The following is a 17,928-nucleotide window of genomic DNA, read 5'->3' as shown; positions in this document are numbered from 1 at the left end:
ACATAAACACATTTCATTACACCAAATACACAAAATAATGTTCTTTTTAGCAACATCATATGACCCCTTTAATTCACGTTGCGTTTTTGTTTTTATTTCGATTAACTGTGCAGCCCAAAGTCCTGACTCTTTTGCTTTCTCTGGTTATTCTCAGTTCGATAATCAGCAGAACAGCAAGTGCTACAATTTCAAGCAACAACCCTCTCAATTACCAGTTGCTCTTGATTAATCTCAAATCAAAAATAAAGACATTTCTGTAGCTTATCTTCACACAGAGTGACCGTTCAGTACACCTTATCAACCGCACAAAGTTGCAACAACAGTAGCTGGACTACAAATGACCTTTGCCCCACTGAATTGTTCTCTACATAGTCTGGGTCAAGCTGGGCGTTACTGTATCAGACCAAACAGTTCACAATCAGATAGCGAGGAACAGATATAAATCTCAACGTTCAGGGTTTTCAACAGTGCCACTCATTCACCGCACACACCATGCAGGATATGGGATTGAAAAGGCACGCTAATCCACGCTTTCGCACGATGACATTTAGCTAGCGTCCTGGGAGCAACAACACATCTATATTTAGATGCTCTCACATAGCTCTGAATATTTCCATGCAGGATATGGGATTGAAAAGGCACGCTAATCCACGCTTTCGCACGATGACATTTAGCTAGCGTCCTGGGAGCAGCAACACATCTATATTTAGATGCTCTCACATAGCTCTGAATATTCCAAGGCCTGTGTAGTCACCTGATATGCGGAGCCGGTGGGATAAGGCAGTGTGCGGTGAGGAGACAGAAAGAGACAGCATGATGCATCTTGTTTGAGGGATGGTCATTTAGTGTCAGAGATTAGCCAACTCATACATCATTCAGCAACATGTGTTCAGGCCTGGTTGCGGCCACAGGGAAAGGAGCTTTTATTTGTCAGAGTGCCGTCATTGGATGCAAGAACACGTGAGTGTAAGTGTGGGGTAGAACAGATGGATATGAACAAGTGAAAACGTGACACGTAATGAGCAAATGCCTCACCATGCAGTTACTTTTAGCAGATAGTAGAAGGATATCATCAGCTTCATGATCATATGCAGTGCTAGTTGCAAAGTTGCAAAGTGCCCCCGAACCACCAGGGGGCCCCTTTGCTCTCAAAGATGATTTAATTACTAGGGCTGTGTGATTAATAGAATTTTAGTTTTGTTTTTTAATTTTGGCTTTCAAAGATTTTGAAAACAAGATGCCGCATTCTATTCCTTTCTTTTAAAGGAATGGAATGAAATGCCGCGCATAATAATTAGATTTTTTAGTTTGGCTCAAATCCCATTCGTTTACATGGGGAGGGCGGGGTTTATGACCTATACTGCATCCAGCCAACAGATGGTGATCAAAAAGTTTTGGCTTCACTTTTCAGGATGTGTGTGGCGCACTTGGTCTTAATACCGTACATGAGCGTAGCAATGAATTGAAAATACTTGTTCTGTCCCACTCGTTCGACATGCACAGTAAAAAAAGAGTTAAAAGCGTATTGAACTGTGGAAGAGACAGTGTTCCCCTGGCGGCTTTCTGTACTCACGATCTGAGACTGAGACTGGGTTTTGAGGGTGCATTTGAATGGACAAATACACACAAAAATATGTCAAACGATCCGTATTTGTGAGTTTTCACTTAAACGCAGTCAGTTCTGTCTTCAGTGAACATAAACATTTGGGAAAGTCATAGGCCCTGTCCCAAATGGAACACTTTATGTGCACTTGCGGTCTTACGGACTTACAATGGCTGCCGCGTGCACGTGTCCGTTAAGTCCACGAGACCGTAGGGTGTCCCATTCGTCATTTTAGCGTTCAGAAGGGTGCTCGCGAGCGCCCCCTTTGTGGCCATTATGCGCCCTTGATCCGCACTTCTGCTGAGCCCGCACTGGGGCGAGCTCCGCAGCAGACTTCTACCCGACAGCCAAAGCGGCATTACATCACGAAAGTGCAGAGGGTGCCATTTGGGACAGGGCCATAGAATGCTTGTCAGTATCTTAGATTTGTGCATTCGGTCTTAAAATGACAGCAGCCTAATAAACCTGCTGCTTTGTTATTTAATGTTATTAATGTAGCATTTGGGTAATTTTGCAATTGGTATGACTGGTTAATTCACCAGTCATAGTAAAGTTATTTGCCAATGAGCTGCCTCTCGATATTTCAGCCGAACAGATTTACATATTGCCACTCTATTATCATTTCTGGTCATGATGAAGTGTGTCCACATGTGCTGACATGTTTACCTGTTGAAGCTAATCCATGTTGTGCATGAAAGACGATGCAATCCAAACACGTCATTGGAGAAGCGCTACTATCAATCAATGTTTTCACCCCTCCAAAACAATTTTGACCAAAACCTTTTCTTTTTTTTTGTTTCAGCCAAATACATTCAGTTGCCAAATTTTTGGTATATCACTAGGTATGGGCCTTTTGCATTATGGTTAAATCAGCCTATCTAAAGCAATTATACTCAGCATAGAGGTTGCATCAAAGCAGCATATACAAATACTCTGTGTTTGCACAGACTTTAACATTGACCTTTTTATTGACGCACAGAGGTGGCCTAAATGTATTAACTAACACAGGAACCACAATCACGAGAAACAATGTATCACATGCTCATATTGATTCGTGTGCATTTGAGGAGGCTCTGTCAATCCAACTGCTTTCCTGTGATGCAAAAACAAGGAGCTTACTGAGTGTGGTTTAAAATATGCAGTACTGCGCAAAAATGTTTGTTTTAAGATGGTTATTTATATCTTTTGCTTTAGTGTGCCAGTAGAAAATATCAATTTTAGATTCCCAAACAGATCTCTGTGTGGGCCATCTGTTGTAGGACTTTCTGTCACGAAAAGTTAAAATATTTCTTATTTTGCTGAACTTTAATCTTTGGAGCCCAGCAAACCCGATTCATATTTAATATAATGTGTGAAACTCTAAAGACCAAGAATGTTTGGCATGAAGCGAATGTTATACAATAATAAAACCAGAGCGTTTTTCAACCATCATGCAAGTTAAAGAAAATTTAAGAGAGAAAGTTTTTACATCATGAATTATTTAATGTATTGACTAAAACAAATGTAAATATCTTTAACACAATCATTTAAATTTACTTAGTAAAATGAAATGAAATTAAATTAAATTAAATTAAATCACACTTTCAAAATAAATCTGAATTGTAGTGTTTTAATCCAAAGTATTTTCCGGTATTTTGTTTTGGCTACAGCATTTCATTTTTTATGTATTGTCTTTATAATATCACATTTAATATTTTTCTCACACACTATAGGTATTTGTGCATGAAAATATACGGCTGTACCTCGGAAGAGCATCAGTTTTGGGGGTCCTTGGCATCAAAAAACTTTGGTTATATGGTTATTTGGACATTATAAAAGTACTTGCTCAAGATGTTCTACTGATACTGATTCAACGAACTATCATCAATTAAGTGAAGGTATGGGCTATTTGAAGCACAAATATATATATATACGCCTTAATAAACCATAACACCTGTCTGAAACCTTTAATTTAATAAGGGTGTTAATGCTTTTTACCGTCTGACTGCATATATTCGCATGCTCTAATTAATTTGAACGCATTCACATGCGCAAACACACACCCAGTTTCACATAGAGCTAAAAAAGCCGCACAAGTTCAGCCGGTTGACCTGGCTGGAGTGATTGTCCACGCACATCCCCACCCACGGAAGGCCTCTCAGGAAAGCAACACCCAGGTCATCTGCTTTATTTATTCACATTCCTCCGATCGGCAGCATCCCCCCGAGACAGGGCACAGAAATATGCTGTGGAAGGGTGTGGAGCACCACTGGGACAACACAGGACAGCGCCTCCACCAACACCAGCCTATTATCACACACTCACACCATTGTGCTCTCAGAAAAGCACACTGTGTACAAGAACAATGCATCATAGTAACCACCTTCACAAGATTACTCTGCGATAGCTTGCTATTAAACCATATTTATAGATTTTGTTCTCTGTCCACCCTTCATGACAGGTGCAGGAGAAGCAGTTTAAGCCCAAAACATGAAAGTAGACGCTTCTAGATATACAAATTAGATTTTACACATTGTTGAGTCGGAATGGGGTTGTGCAATACTGCCAAAAAAATGATATCTCATTATTTTCTGGGATTTTGACGGTGACGTTAATTAGACAATATTTTGCCGAGCGTGTTTTTGTTCTGGTACCTGGGCTGGTTTAGACCTGTCACGAACAGCTGACTCCACAAGCTTTCATTTTCTTCATATTTACCCCCTTTAATGGATTTCCAGGAGCTTTTGTTTATTTATTTATTTATTTCAGTGGCAGAAACAGGTTTCTATAGTATTGGACCTCATTGACTTTCATTGCATAAACAAAAATATTCTTGCAAAATTGGAACGAGAGTGAGTAATTGATGAATTTTCATGGTTGGATGAGCTATCTCTTTTAAATATAGGCTATATAATGGAGTTGCATGCTTACAACATATTCATGTCTGCATTTATGTGCATGCATAGAGTATGTTTTTAGCCTTAGGGCATCTCTATGTGTATCTAACATATTGCATCATAATGTTCAATAGAAACGTACATGGATGTCAGAGGCATAGGTCAATATTAGGACATGACTTGCTAAAGGGACAGAGCACCAGAAGCAAAACATGTTTACTGTTAAGGTGGAATGTTTTAAATAATTTAAATGGTCCTTGTAGAGTTTGTCGGAGTATTTGACAGCTTTTCTGCTGCAAATCGTCAGGTGTAAATCTGAAGCATCTGAAGTGCAGAGTTCATCTAGGCCTGGTATTACCTGTGTGACACAGAGAGCATGAGAAAGACACATTTTTGTCTGTGTCTTGCGACAGACGTTACACTGAACGCCTGCTTTATACACTTTGGCTGGGCCAGTAGGAAATGTTTCAGAGATTACAGCTCTCTGCTGATGAGTGTAAACATGGGGCAGATGGTGAGTGACTGCAGCTCCGGTAAGAGGAGCCTGCGAGGGGGAAACTTGGCCGGATCGTGACCGTTACTGAACTGAGCTCAAACTAGACTGAGAGTGTGAAATCGCTCACACAGGAGAAGAGTACACATTTACTCATGAGGAAAGAATGGACACTATCATCTTGTTTATATACTGTACAGAAAATTTGCTTCAGACACTGATTCTGGACCATTTTTGTTTTGTTAAACATAGGAAAGATTTGTAATTGTTCCTGTAATGTTTTCTGTTTATTGATTTTAAAGTCGCTATGAAATAGAAATAACGACAGATTTATGTAACAATACGGAAAAAAAAAAATATCTGGAATTGTGAAATGCATCCAGGTGGACCCTTCTCATGGTTTGTGATGATGCATTTCCACAGATATTACAGTTTTTCTCAAATGCTAAAACACAAAATGTACATGCAGAATTTACTATAGATTTATACTCTTCATATGAAACTCACAAATCTAAATGCCTAATCCTCTGCAGAGATCTAAGAACATCCATTACTGTAAAGTTTCTAAAAATATGCATTGGCAGTTATGAAACAAAGAACCTTCTCACAAATTGAGCATTGTGTTTTCAATTGTTTTGCTGTAGTGTGTAATGATGTGTATAGTGTTTACATTTTTGAAAGCTTCGAGCTGCTCTTTTGGTGTGAAAGTTTGAGTTTTGAAGTGAGAAGGTGTGGTTGTGTTTATGTAGCTTTAGAAAAGGGTGTTGTGTTTAGACACTGGGGAACATGGAGGAAACGTTTGTGAAATGTGTTTTAGCATTTGAGAAAAACTGTAACATCATAAATCTAGCAAAGCTTTTTATATTTATATATATATTTTTTTTTTTTGGCATTACATTTCACCATACCATTGCTGTGTCTAGTGTTTCTAACACCATGGCTGTGAAACTGACAAATTTGTCATCACTATTTTTTTTTCCAAAAACGCTATAGTGGATTTTATCGTTTGCTATTGGATCAAATGGGAACGCAAAAAATATGTTTGTTGTAGTTTCCATATATAAGTTCAAATATGATGACTTCCGCTTCTGAGAACCACGGAAATGTGAAACGGTCCATGGTTTATCAAAAAAGAAGAAAATGTAGAAAATATGGTGAATTTTCATTTCATGCCAACTTTAAACTGTTGTTACAAGACCAACTTGGACAAGAAGATATTTTGAAAATCAGTGAGGCCAATGACTTCTTTTGTGCTCCACAGAAGAAACGAGGTCATACAGGGTTGAAACAACAAGAGAGTGAATAAATTATGACAGAGTTTTCATTTTTGGGTGAACTATTCCTTTAAATCAAACATAATTCCAAGTTCCGAGTTACAAAAGAGAACCATGTGAGCAATTAAACTGTAACCAAAAGTTATCAATGTGATGCCAAACGCTCATTTTCCACAAAACGTCCAGTTATTCTAAATGCAGTGCATTCATGGTTCACTTTCAGTGTGTGGAAGGACATGTCTTGAAACGTGTGACGTGAAAGGCAGCCCAAGGACTTCTTCCACTCTTAACTTTCATTAGTGGCCCTCCACTTCCTGCACATGGCTCTTGCTCCACTCTCACATCCCCTAAGCAAATAAATCAGAATGAGAAGTACAGGACGTTCTCGTCAGTAATCGTTCTGATTGTTGTATTGATAGGAAAGAGTCATGCTGATGAGAACGAGTGAAACATGAAACCACACAATGCAGTAATACATGGATAGAGCATTCCCATTCATCTCGACGCCAATTATTGATGTATGGCACCTGCATACTGACGATTTTTGGCACAAGTCACACAGTAAATGCCATGTGACTGAATACTCTGGAGCCTCAGGACAATGACATCATGACAACACTGACAAGCTGATGGCACCACAAGAACACAGACATTAGCAGCTATGCTTTCCTTAAAAAATATTAAACAAAAATTGGCATTTGGTGCCATGCTGGCGTGAAACTTGTTTCAACTGCGTTAGGGCCATCATATGATTGGCTTACTTTTTTCAGTGATGCATGATGTTTTGATCTAGTGAAACATGAGCTTATATTTTCAACTAAAACCATATTGTATCTAATCAGTAACTTAATGAGTGAATGTGCAAAAAGTTTTGAATGTTACAGTGTTTTACTGTTAATAGTACATGTACCCCTTTTTATCAAAGGTGCTGTCATTTTTTGACTGTACTAAAGCATAAAAATACCATAATATGTTTGCAGATATTTAGGAAACATGCCAAGTTCACATACTTGTTTCTACGAAAACAATTCTACAGCCAGTTATTCTGCTCTGAAAATGCACGTTTGGTGTCGGATTGTCTGTTTTTGTTTTTGGTCTGTGTGATTCTGCACACTGCCAATTTACCCAATAGTGTTTTGACACCCTGAGTTGCCAGTTGGCAGAAAATACAGCGTTTTGCAGCCAAGGAAGCCAGCAAACGTACTGGGTCACAGATTGCAGATTCTACCCGACCTAAAAAAGTTCTATGACCAGAGGCATATTAAAACACGGATAAATCAACTCATCAGCTTACGGTGTAAGGCTTGTCGCCTTTCATTGTCAATTGTGCTTGTTCCTGTTGCGTGTCCTCAATCTGTCAACCCGCGTGAAATAACTCTCCGTTTTGATTTTGGACTGCAGTACCCATTTCAACCACTACCTTTCAATATTACATTACATACCTTAAAAAGAGTATATATATATATATATATAAACCAGCATTGGAATAAATGGAATTTAATTAAATTCATTTAAACTTATAACCCATGCTGTTCAAAAACAGTCCAAATTCATGAAACCTGCATATTCTTAAAACAACATCTAAACAACTTCAATATTATTCTGGAATGTTTTCAAACAAAATATATTAATTTTCAAACAAAATTAATATTAATATATTGTTATGTCAGTGACATCTTTTGTCTGTTTATTTTATCTTTGTGTTTCTGACCCAAACAAGGATAACAATTTAGTGTAAATGGTTAAATCTCCTAAAAAATATATTTAAAAAAAATCTATAAAAATAAATAAATAAATGTGTATTTTGATAGTCTTAATCCATATGGAAAGTTTTTTTCCCCATACTAAAAATTTTGGATTTTTTAGAAATGTTTAGTTACCGATTCTGGGTCAAAACCAACCTGTATGCGATAGGAGGCTTAAAAAGTCAAACTAATCCAGAGACATTTCAGGCTTGACACTGGAGAGAACATACAATGGGCCTCTCTCTCAGTCCTCCATCACCTGTCCAGGTGTGACCACCCAAAATCTTAATTGAAACTGCTAGCAAATACTAAAGGAATAACTTGTAATGTAATGGGCAGTCCTGAAATCCCGCTTTTAAAGACACACAAGCAAATGTCTCCAACTAAATGTCAGGGTTATTTTGTTATAAGTCACGTTATTAGCAGACAGCAGACCCGTGACTTGTGAGTGGCCCGATGGCACGCGAACCTCCCTCTACAGTCCTGGGCTGAACCTGGATCAGTAGGCTGAAGTGTATCATTTAAGAGCCGAGCAGCTGCCAACACAGCACGTCAGGCAACATTTACGTGACGTCACGTCACACAAATAAACACAGGTGCTGCTCACGTGGGCTATAGGAGCATTACCTCGTCAGTCTGCAGGAGGCACGTCTAGCCCATTTGGCACGGAGTTCACAGAAATGCAATGGGGAGGGGTGTCCAACATGAATTTAGAGGAGAATAGGGTAGTTAAACCCAGGATCAAAGTGTTGTGTTCATTTTCAAAGTTTTTTTTTTTAACTCTTTAAGCTAGCTGAACCTACTGTTTGATCAAACATTTTGTTTGTTTGTGGCTTGCTATAGTGACCATTGAAAAATGAAGCGTAGCGATAGTTCTGGCAGGCCATGTTAGTCAAGCTCACATCAGCTGACACTCAGCTGATCCACGTCTACCTATAGGATCACGACACCAATCATAATTCCCTTCATAAGGTCCCTTCAGTCATTATTCAGCAGCTATCGCTTCGCTCAGGGCTAGGCTGCGTGGATGGGCAGGGAGTGTTTGCCCAGAACAGAACCATTCCCCCAACCTAAAATGTATGCTAGTCGTAAGTTATATTGACGATAGTGGTCCTGACAGAAATGGCACTTTTATATATATATATATATATATATATATATATATATATATATACTCTACTGTTCAAAAGTCTCTTCACTAACACTAATATTGTGAAATATTATTGTGATTTAAAATAACTGTTTTCTATTGTGATATATTGTTAAATGTAATTAATTCCTGTGATCAAATCTGAATTTTCAGCATCATTACTCCAGTCTTCAGTGTCACATGATCCTTCAGAAATCATTCTAATATGCTGATTTGCTGCTCAAGAAACATTTCTGATTATTATAAATGTTGAAAAAAGTTGTGCTGCTTAATAGTTTTTGTAGAACCTGTGATGCATTTTGATATGTGGGTGCATGTGGACAATTAACTATTTTTGAAATAGAAAAATATACAATTTTGTATACATAACATGTTGTTGAATTTTGGTATATAGGGTTGTCATATTTAACTGCAAATGTGTTCTTGAACAATATTTACTGTGCAAAGCACTTTACAATAAACTTTTAACTGAACTGAAAATGTTTCTTGTAAGGTTTCTAAATACATTGTCACTCTAAAAGTGGATAGATACACTTTATACAACGTCAGTATTTTTTAGATAATAATGATTAATTTGCTTTTGCTTTAGTACAGCAGTATTATAACAGCCTTTTTAATTTTGAAACTTTTTATCTTTATAATATCACAATTTTAACTCAATATGGATCTTTATAAATTAAAATATATAGCTATCTTTTTATTTTATGGAGGGCATACCTCACAAATACCTTGTTATATTTTGTTGTCAGACTCTTAGTATTCCAGTTAACTCCAGTCTTCAGTTCCATTCCATTAAATCCAGAAGATTTTACAGAGCAAACAATACAGAAAAAGTCCACCGATTTCTTCTGGGCCTAGATTAGAACAATCACTCTGCGTGGGACGACTGAAACCCATTGAGCCAATGTATAATTGAAACAGACCGAAAAATAGAATATGACTCAAGAGTTATTTTCTGAATACAGGCTTATACTGTCTATAAGCACACAGTGAATTACAGGACAAAAATTTCAAGTGCAGGGGGCAAGACAGCAGACTCAACAACATAAACCCACATATGACAGCTATTTTTAAGTCGCGTGTTAAACAGGAAACAGAAGGTAGGCTGATTTGAGAGCGCACACGCTGCTCACGCTTGTCCAAATGTCATCAATAAGGTTAATGAGCCTGTCGCCTCCATCATTAGTGCAGGGTGGAAAATATAAACCCTGGCGGGATTTATAGTATCTAGTTGCCCACGTCAGAGCAGTCTAGTACACTTGATTCTTTTTATAGAAAACCACAACAGACGCTGTGATCTCAATCACTCTGTTCCTCCGAATAATTACAGAAGGGCCGTACTTAGATGACGCGGGGCCCGGTGCGAGGTAGGGAGCGGGGCCCCCCTCGGTCCATTCGCGATTGCGTTCCGGAAGGGGGGGGGGTGGTTGGTGGCGTTCGCCGCAGGGCCACCTCAAGCGCGGGGCCTGGTGCGACCGCACCAGTTGCTCCCCACTAAGGACGGCCCTGTTTACAGTATATGATAACCTTTGTGTTAGTCAAGCTCGCATCAGCTGACACTCAACTGATCCACGTCTACCTATAGGATCACGACACCAGTCTTAATTCACTTCATAAGGTCCCTTCAGTCATTATTTAGCAGCTATCGCTTCGCTCAGGAACTAATCACCCACCTCCATCCCCAGCTCCTCCTCTCGTCCAGTCAGGACTTGGCAGTGAATATATCATTGAGTCAGAACACTGAATCATGTTGTTAAAATAATCACGTAGAACATTAATGGTATCTGCTACATTTATCATTGATGTTGGTTCTGTTCTGTTACTCTAGGGGGGGTATTCTGCTCTCCCTGCTCCTATCCGTGCTAGGCTGCGTGGATGGGCAGGGAGTGTTTGCCCAGAATGGGCCTAGATTAGAACAATCACTCTGCGTGGGACGACTGAAACCCATTGAGCCAATGTATAATTGAAACAGACCGAAAAATAGAATATGACTCAAGAGTTATTTTCTGAATACAGGCTTATACTGTCTATAAGCACACAGTGAATTACAGGACAAAAATTTCAAGTGCAGGGGGCAAGACAGCAGACTCAACAACATAAACCCACATATGACAGCTATTTTTAAGTCGCGTGTTAAACAGGAAACAGAAGGTAGGCTGATTTGAGAGCGCACACGCTGCTCACGCTTGTCCAAATGTCATCAATAAGGTTAATGAGCCTGTCGCCTCCATCATTAGTGCAGGGTGGAAAATATAAACCCTGGCGGGATTTATAGTATCTAGTTGCCCACGTCAGAGCAGTCTAGTACACTTGATTCTTTTTATAGAAAACCACAACAGACGCTGTGATCTCAATCACTCTGTTCCTCCGAATAATTACAGAAGGGCCGTACTTAGATGACGCGGGGCCCGGTGCGAGGTAGGGAGCGGGGCCCCCCTCGGTCCATTCGCGATTGCGTTCCGGAAGGGGGGGGGGGGGTTGGTGGCGTTCGCCGCAGGGCCACCTCAAGCGCGGGGCCTGGTGCGACCGCACCAGTTGCTCCCCACTAAGGACGGCCCTGTTTACAGTATATGATAACCTTTAATATAACACAGTCAGCTAACTTGTCATATATTAGCTTACAAATAAGCAATCGTTTTGTGGATTTTCACTGTGCCTCTTTAGTCAACAGATTTTCTTCTTTACTTTCTAGACAGTTTAGCAGTCACACGTTTGACCAAGTCAAATGCAATGAATATGGGCAACAGGACACTCTAGAGCTTCTGTTTTTAAAAATAATAAATTATCAATTTTAGGTTAATTTTGTTTTCTAGTGCGATTTCTAAAGAGCAGGGTGGCAGATGACCGATAGAATGCTGAAATATAAATAATGTAATTTCACACAAAAAAATGTAATACTCTAATATTTAATATTTTTTAATTCTTGAAAATGTATTATGGATTAAGAATGATCCATGGATTTGGGGAACTAACACTTCTTTTGATTAGCCAAGTGGACAAAGTTAAAATTCAATTCTAAAATGGCCAAATATTGGCTGATCAATCATGTAGTGATTCATTGGTCTAGTAATAATAACACAATCTGCTCCACTGTTTACACTATCTACTCCTTTTACCACATCCCTGGAAAACTTTATTGTTTTATTTATTTTTATTTTGTATTGAGCTACTAAACTTTAGATCTTCTATAGACCTTGTGTACTGTAGCTCCTCCCCTTTTCAATGCTGCACTCGTTGTCTTCTGTCTTGTGTTTGTATTTCCACAGCGTGAAGGTAAGTTCGTATGGATTTATGAATGAACTGTTTGTTTTCAAATCTTCCCGGTCTACTGACATTTGTTATGACATCCGCTTCGAACATTCCAATGCGCATGATAACTCTTGTTAACTCTACAAAAAGTAAATCCACTTTACCAGCTAATCACTCGTTAACTACCGCAAAAAAAAAAACAGAAGTTCAAAGACAGAATTCTAAAGATGGCTGTGCACTTGTTTCTCTGATGCATAAGATCTATAGGTCAATTATCTTCTGCATTAACCTTTGTGCAAAGCAAAACACATTATGCTTGCATTCCCTTTGTACTCATGTTTGCATGGAAGTGAATGAAACACTTAATCTACTGTAGCAGCCCATTGTTTAGAGGACATGACGTTTCATATACACCTCTGACTTGGGACAGACACTGACACGGGACTTTTACTGTCACTTATAAGCATCTCTAGTCACTTCCGCACTGAGAAATGTCAAAAGCTAAATGATATTTAGGCAGAAATGGGATCCACTGGTCGAGTGAGTAAATCATCGTTCATATAGAAAACTATGTGTCCGATCACTTAAATCTAAGTAATTTCAATGGCTAGCTACTGTAGCAGGGTTTCTTTTATTTGCAGTATTTCCACTGTTGGATAATGCAAGCAGTTGTCAGAATGATTCAGGCCTATGTTACATTGCTCTGAAGCATTCTGGCCTACTTCAGAGCCATGAACGGAAAGAAATGCGTAAATAGAAAGACTCTTTGCTGACGTTCAGGTCAGCAAGGGTGTAATTCTTTGATATGTGTAAGTAGTTTCCACTTTCAAAAGGTCAGGACTCAAGGGGAATATTAAACTTTTCTTCCTTAAAGATGAAATACAGCCTATGAATTATTGATGAATACCCTCTGGACACAGTGCTTTGAATTATGCACTTCCACATGAAGTCTTTGTTCTAACTCACTATAATAATGTTGCAGTCTACAGTAGTAGAAGAGAGATGTAGAGACAGAATGGAACTGGAGTGAATGAATGAGGGGAAGTTCTGGATGACCTTACCAAGCCGTTGTTGGGTCCTGCACCAAACCACAAGTTCCCGCTCATTTATGTTTGTCACCTTACAGTTCAAGCGAGTTCACTATTGAAAGGTCATATTCTGAAAGGCCATTCAAAAAAAAAACAACGTCTCTTGAGCTCCTCCTTAAACTGGAAAGTCTGAAACGGAATGGCATGCTAGATTACTACTCAGTATTCTTAAAAACAGGTACATCAACTCATTAGTAGCATGTTTGATTTGATTTTTTTGCACTTTTATTCTAATTTAATGCAGAATTATCAACAATATAGGTGAAGTGTGTAATTTCTTCACTAAATGGAATTGTTTTCTAAAACAATTCTCAAAGACTCCCACAATCTGCTATTGGTTCATTCATCACTCTGAAAATGAATGGTCAAATCAAGCACATTGCATTGTGGGATGCAGTGATCTTGGTGGTATACCACACTTTTTAGTAAATGAAATAAGTCATATGGAGAAAATCAGCATACTGTGCATAGTATACCTATTATATGCCACTGAATGGTTCTATATTCTGAACATCAGAACGGAGTTGTAAATCATTCATATTGTATTCATATTGTCCATTTTTATGAAAAGTGTTGCATCACTATTACTGTTGGAATGGTTTTATCAATGTGTTTTATAGTGGCGCATATCCTGAAAGGAGCCGCGTTTAACCTATTGGGATCAAACAACCCAGAAAATGTCCCCGTGTTTGACTCCGCATTCAAATCTTACCTAACATAGCTAGAAAAGACAAAATTCAGTTCTCTACAGTAGCTTCAAGTCATGTTATCCTTCTCTTCCTCCTTCTTGCATATAACTTTCTTGCAAAGTCTTAATTTTAAAATATTACTAAAAAGGTTAATTATGAATAAATCATATAAAAAATTAATAATATTAATATAAAAAAAATATCTTGTATCTTCTATTTTGTTGCATACCCAAACATACTGTGTTGGAGGTGGTTGGCATGATCGCACAAGTCATGACATAACAAAATTTAGAAAATATTGTGTAAGACTGAATTTTTACCCAATCGGCTTGAGTGAGCAGAGGCGGCGGGCTTGAGAACGGCGCGGCCAGCGGATTCAACGAAGGAGGCTTGTGGCAACCACATGTGACGACCCCGGACTGGACTCTGCTTTGTCCACGGTGAAAGTCGATCCGGCGATCCACAGCTCAAAGTTGTAGTATTTCCTCAGCAACCAGCACGGATCAGCTCCAGGCATGACGAAGCAGATATCGTCCTCTTTTGGAAGACCAAACAAAGTTGTTTCGCTTTCACAACGAAGCACACAGTGCCTTCACGACATGGCGGCGGCGGCGGCGGCAACAATACTACAGCGAGAATAAAAGTTACGCCTTCTTTCTTTGCGTGAACATTTGGGCGGCGTTATGCAAATCTTCCCACATCGTGACGTAGACATGTGGGGGCGTGTTAGAACGAGCCATTTTAGGTAGGCGTGGCTGACTCTTAACTTTCATAAAGAATATCTCTTTGGATTTGAGACTTTAGTTTTTCCAACTTTACAGATCTTCTTTATGCACAAGAGAAAGGAAAAACTGAAATCGCATCATATGACCCCTTTAACACCTTTGCATTTTCTAGGGTTATGTTACTGTCAGTTTCACCAGAGATGCTCAACAAAAAAGGAAAAGCATGCCAACCAACCCTTACGAACCACCAAAATACACAGCATTGCAAAATTCTTATGCTTAACTACAATTTTAATTAAGAATTCTGGTATTCCATGTACACCGACCTAGGCAGGAAAAAATATTATGGCGTTCATTTCTGTTTGAACATTCTCACACGTGTCTAATCACGAGCTGAGCCACTGCACTCAGGACAGGAATAGCCCGGAGCAATTTAAGCACATGATTTGGTGAGTAAGTATCAGACCTCATATATCTGGTCGTTGTATAAGACTAAACATCCTCCTGTTTGCATGAATCAACAGCAGTTCCTGAAAGTTCTGCACAGGAGAACCACACCTTCAGCTCTGCAGACTGCAGCTGTCATCGACGGCTTCACCGCGGAGGCGTGAGAGGGGTGTGACAAATCGCCGCCGCTCATTGGCCGGTGCGTTTTAACGAACAGCGCTACCGACCAATCGGAGAGCGCGCAACGCTTCGAACGCATGACGCAGGGAATAGAGGCGGAGCGAGCGACCCTGCGTCTTCGGACGTGAGCTATATATTGAGTTAATTACATACCCATCCGCCGTTCTCCTGAATCCAGCCGTGCAGCGGTCCGTTCAGATACTCGGTCATCCAGCCCGCAATGTTATCCACATGCGCCGTCATCTCCTTATTCACGCATTCGACACAAACAGTCCCTCCAAACTCGAAAAAAGCGATGATTCTGCCCCAGTTCACGCCGTCCCTGAACAGCTCGTCTATGACCGCAGTGAAGCGCTGATGCGCCGTGATGGACGTGAGGTGCAGCCGTTTGGACATCTCCGCAAAGTCCGACTGATAAAGCCGCTCCAGTTCATCCCCGGCCTCCCGCAGCACCTTATGAAGAGCCCTGCACGGGTCGTGACGGGAGCTGGGAGAGATGCCGCCGTCCTCCTGCCTCTCCATCATCAGTCCATTCGAGACGCTGTCATCGTGTCCGTTCTCTTCCCACACGTATCCCTTCTTCCAGAGCTTATGGTGGATGTACTTCACCACTATTCTCCGGTTATCATACACATTCTCCTGTGCCATCTCGACCCGTATATATATCGCTCAATAACCTTATCTTATAAATCCAGGCGCATCTTCATCATATCAATGCTGATTGTATTAACCCTTAGATAACTGCACATCTGAACTTACTGCATGTTGCCTCACTTGAAACTGCAAGTTGCGGCACTCGCACGAATCCCCCAGCGCTTCGGTGTGGGGAAAAACGCCCACTTTCTGTTCCCAGCAGAAAACTCCAGGCATGTAGGAGAGGATTTAAGCATCTTCCTCCATATCAGATTAAACAAACACGCCCTGTAAGCACGGGCGAGAGAGTCTCTGGTGTTTTGAGTGGGAATCGCGCGCGGTAAGTCATCGTTTATCCGCGTAAAAGAGTCCCGAGCTGCGGGAGACGGAAGAGGCTGGTCGCCGCGCACTTGTGAGTTTCTCCTCTCGCGGAGCGGCTAGTGTGAGGACGGCACACTGTCGAAATCAGCCTTCGCGCAGAGCTCTGTCTCTGTATAAGTTGAGTGTTTAGAGGCGTCTGCTCTGCGCAGTCACTCCATATGCAGCCAGACCACCTTCCCCTTCGTAGCAGAGGTGTTCCTGTGCTACCTCACTCATTCACACTCATGTGCGTGCGCTCCTCCTGCAGTCAATTGCAAATAATGTTAATAACTCGCACATTTATCCTCCTGAGACCTGAGTAATTCAATGTTTTAGCTTTTTTTTTCTTTCATTTTTTAAATCGTGATTGTCTTTGATGCATAATTACTTTTAATCATAGTTTTTTTTTTTTCATTTAAATAATATCGTTGGTATTATATAAAAATAATGCAATATAAAAATTAATTTAATCATTCATTTTTTACAGTCACATTTATCCTCGCATAAGCATACACTGAGCGTGAGATTCTACGTGATTTTTGAGAGTGGTCATGTGAACAGCTTTGTACAGGCGGTCAGATGCTCTTTGGATCATTTTCAGAACATGATCATCAGAAATTCATGCAGATCATCAGAGTTCATGCGGGATGAGTGCTCAAGCAAAGGCGACATGGCAAACAATCACTGAAATTTATGGTAAATTTTCTCTCATTGAAGTTTATTCAATTTTCTGCATAGCAATACTGAGATTGAATTATTGCAGAAAGTACATTGAAAGATAAAATTAGCAAGCGGGAAAAAAAATCCAAGAAATATAAAAGCAGATATTCAAAACATATTCAATAATACTATACCAATTAATAATTAAAAATATACATATGCACACATATACATCCACCTATATACATCCATTTACACACTACAATAAAAATAAAAACTGATCAAAAAAAGTGCAATTGCAAAAAAAGGACCCAAAACATTCACATTATATTCATTAAACAATCTAATACCAAAAGGAATAGTAGAACTAGCATAACGTTTTGTCCGTGCTTTGAATAATGTCAAATTACTTTGCTTCCTATATAAGAAGCCGACCAGTTTTTGCACCTCTGGTTGGTGGAAAAAGATCATGAAGTGGATGATCATTCTGAGCCATCTCTTGTATTAATTTATGATGGCTTGCCATTGTTTTCATATATAATGGGAAATGATCATTTATAAAAATACATAAAAATATCAAAATATAATCTCAGTAGTCTTTTGGATGCTTCTGTATCTCATATATTATCGTATTGGCCACACTTCCAACATTTGGTATTACAGAACAGTCCAGGATTTTATTTTAAAAGGGGTCATATGATGCGATTTCAATTTTTCCTTTCTCTTTGGAGTGTTACAAGCTCTTGGTGCATAAAG

At 39.5% G+C, this 17,928-nt stretch overlaps 1 protein-coding gene across 1 annotated transcript in view; it reads right to left on the bottom strand.

The window, feature by feature from the left end:
• bcl2b (BCL2 apoptosis regulator b) overlaps positions 1-16,698 on the bottom strand; it is a 43,657-nt gene extending 26,959 nt beyond the window's left edge. The window contains exon 1 of the mRNA XM_016464686.1: positions 15,673-16,698. Coding sequence (XP_016320172.1) covers positions 15,673-16,167 — 495 coding nt within the window. The 5' untranslated portion in view covers positions 16,168-16,698. The remainder of the gene's footprint in view (positions 1-15,672) is intronic.
• Positions 16,699-17,928: the final 1,230 nt, after the last annotated feature.

Source organism: Sinocyclocheilus anshuiensis, unplaced genomic scaffold (genome assembly GCF_001515605.1).
Source record: "Sinocyclocheilus anshuiensis isolate Anshui unplaced genomic scaffold, SAMN03320099.WGS_v1.1 scaffold524, whole genome shotgun sequence".
NCBI classification, from domain to species: domain Eukaryota; kingdom Metazoa; phylum Chordata; class Actinopteri; order Cypriniformes; family Cyprinidae; genus Sinocyclocheilus; species Sinocyclocheilus anshuiensis.
This window is presented reverse-complemented; position numbering and strand designations above follow the sequence as displayed.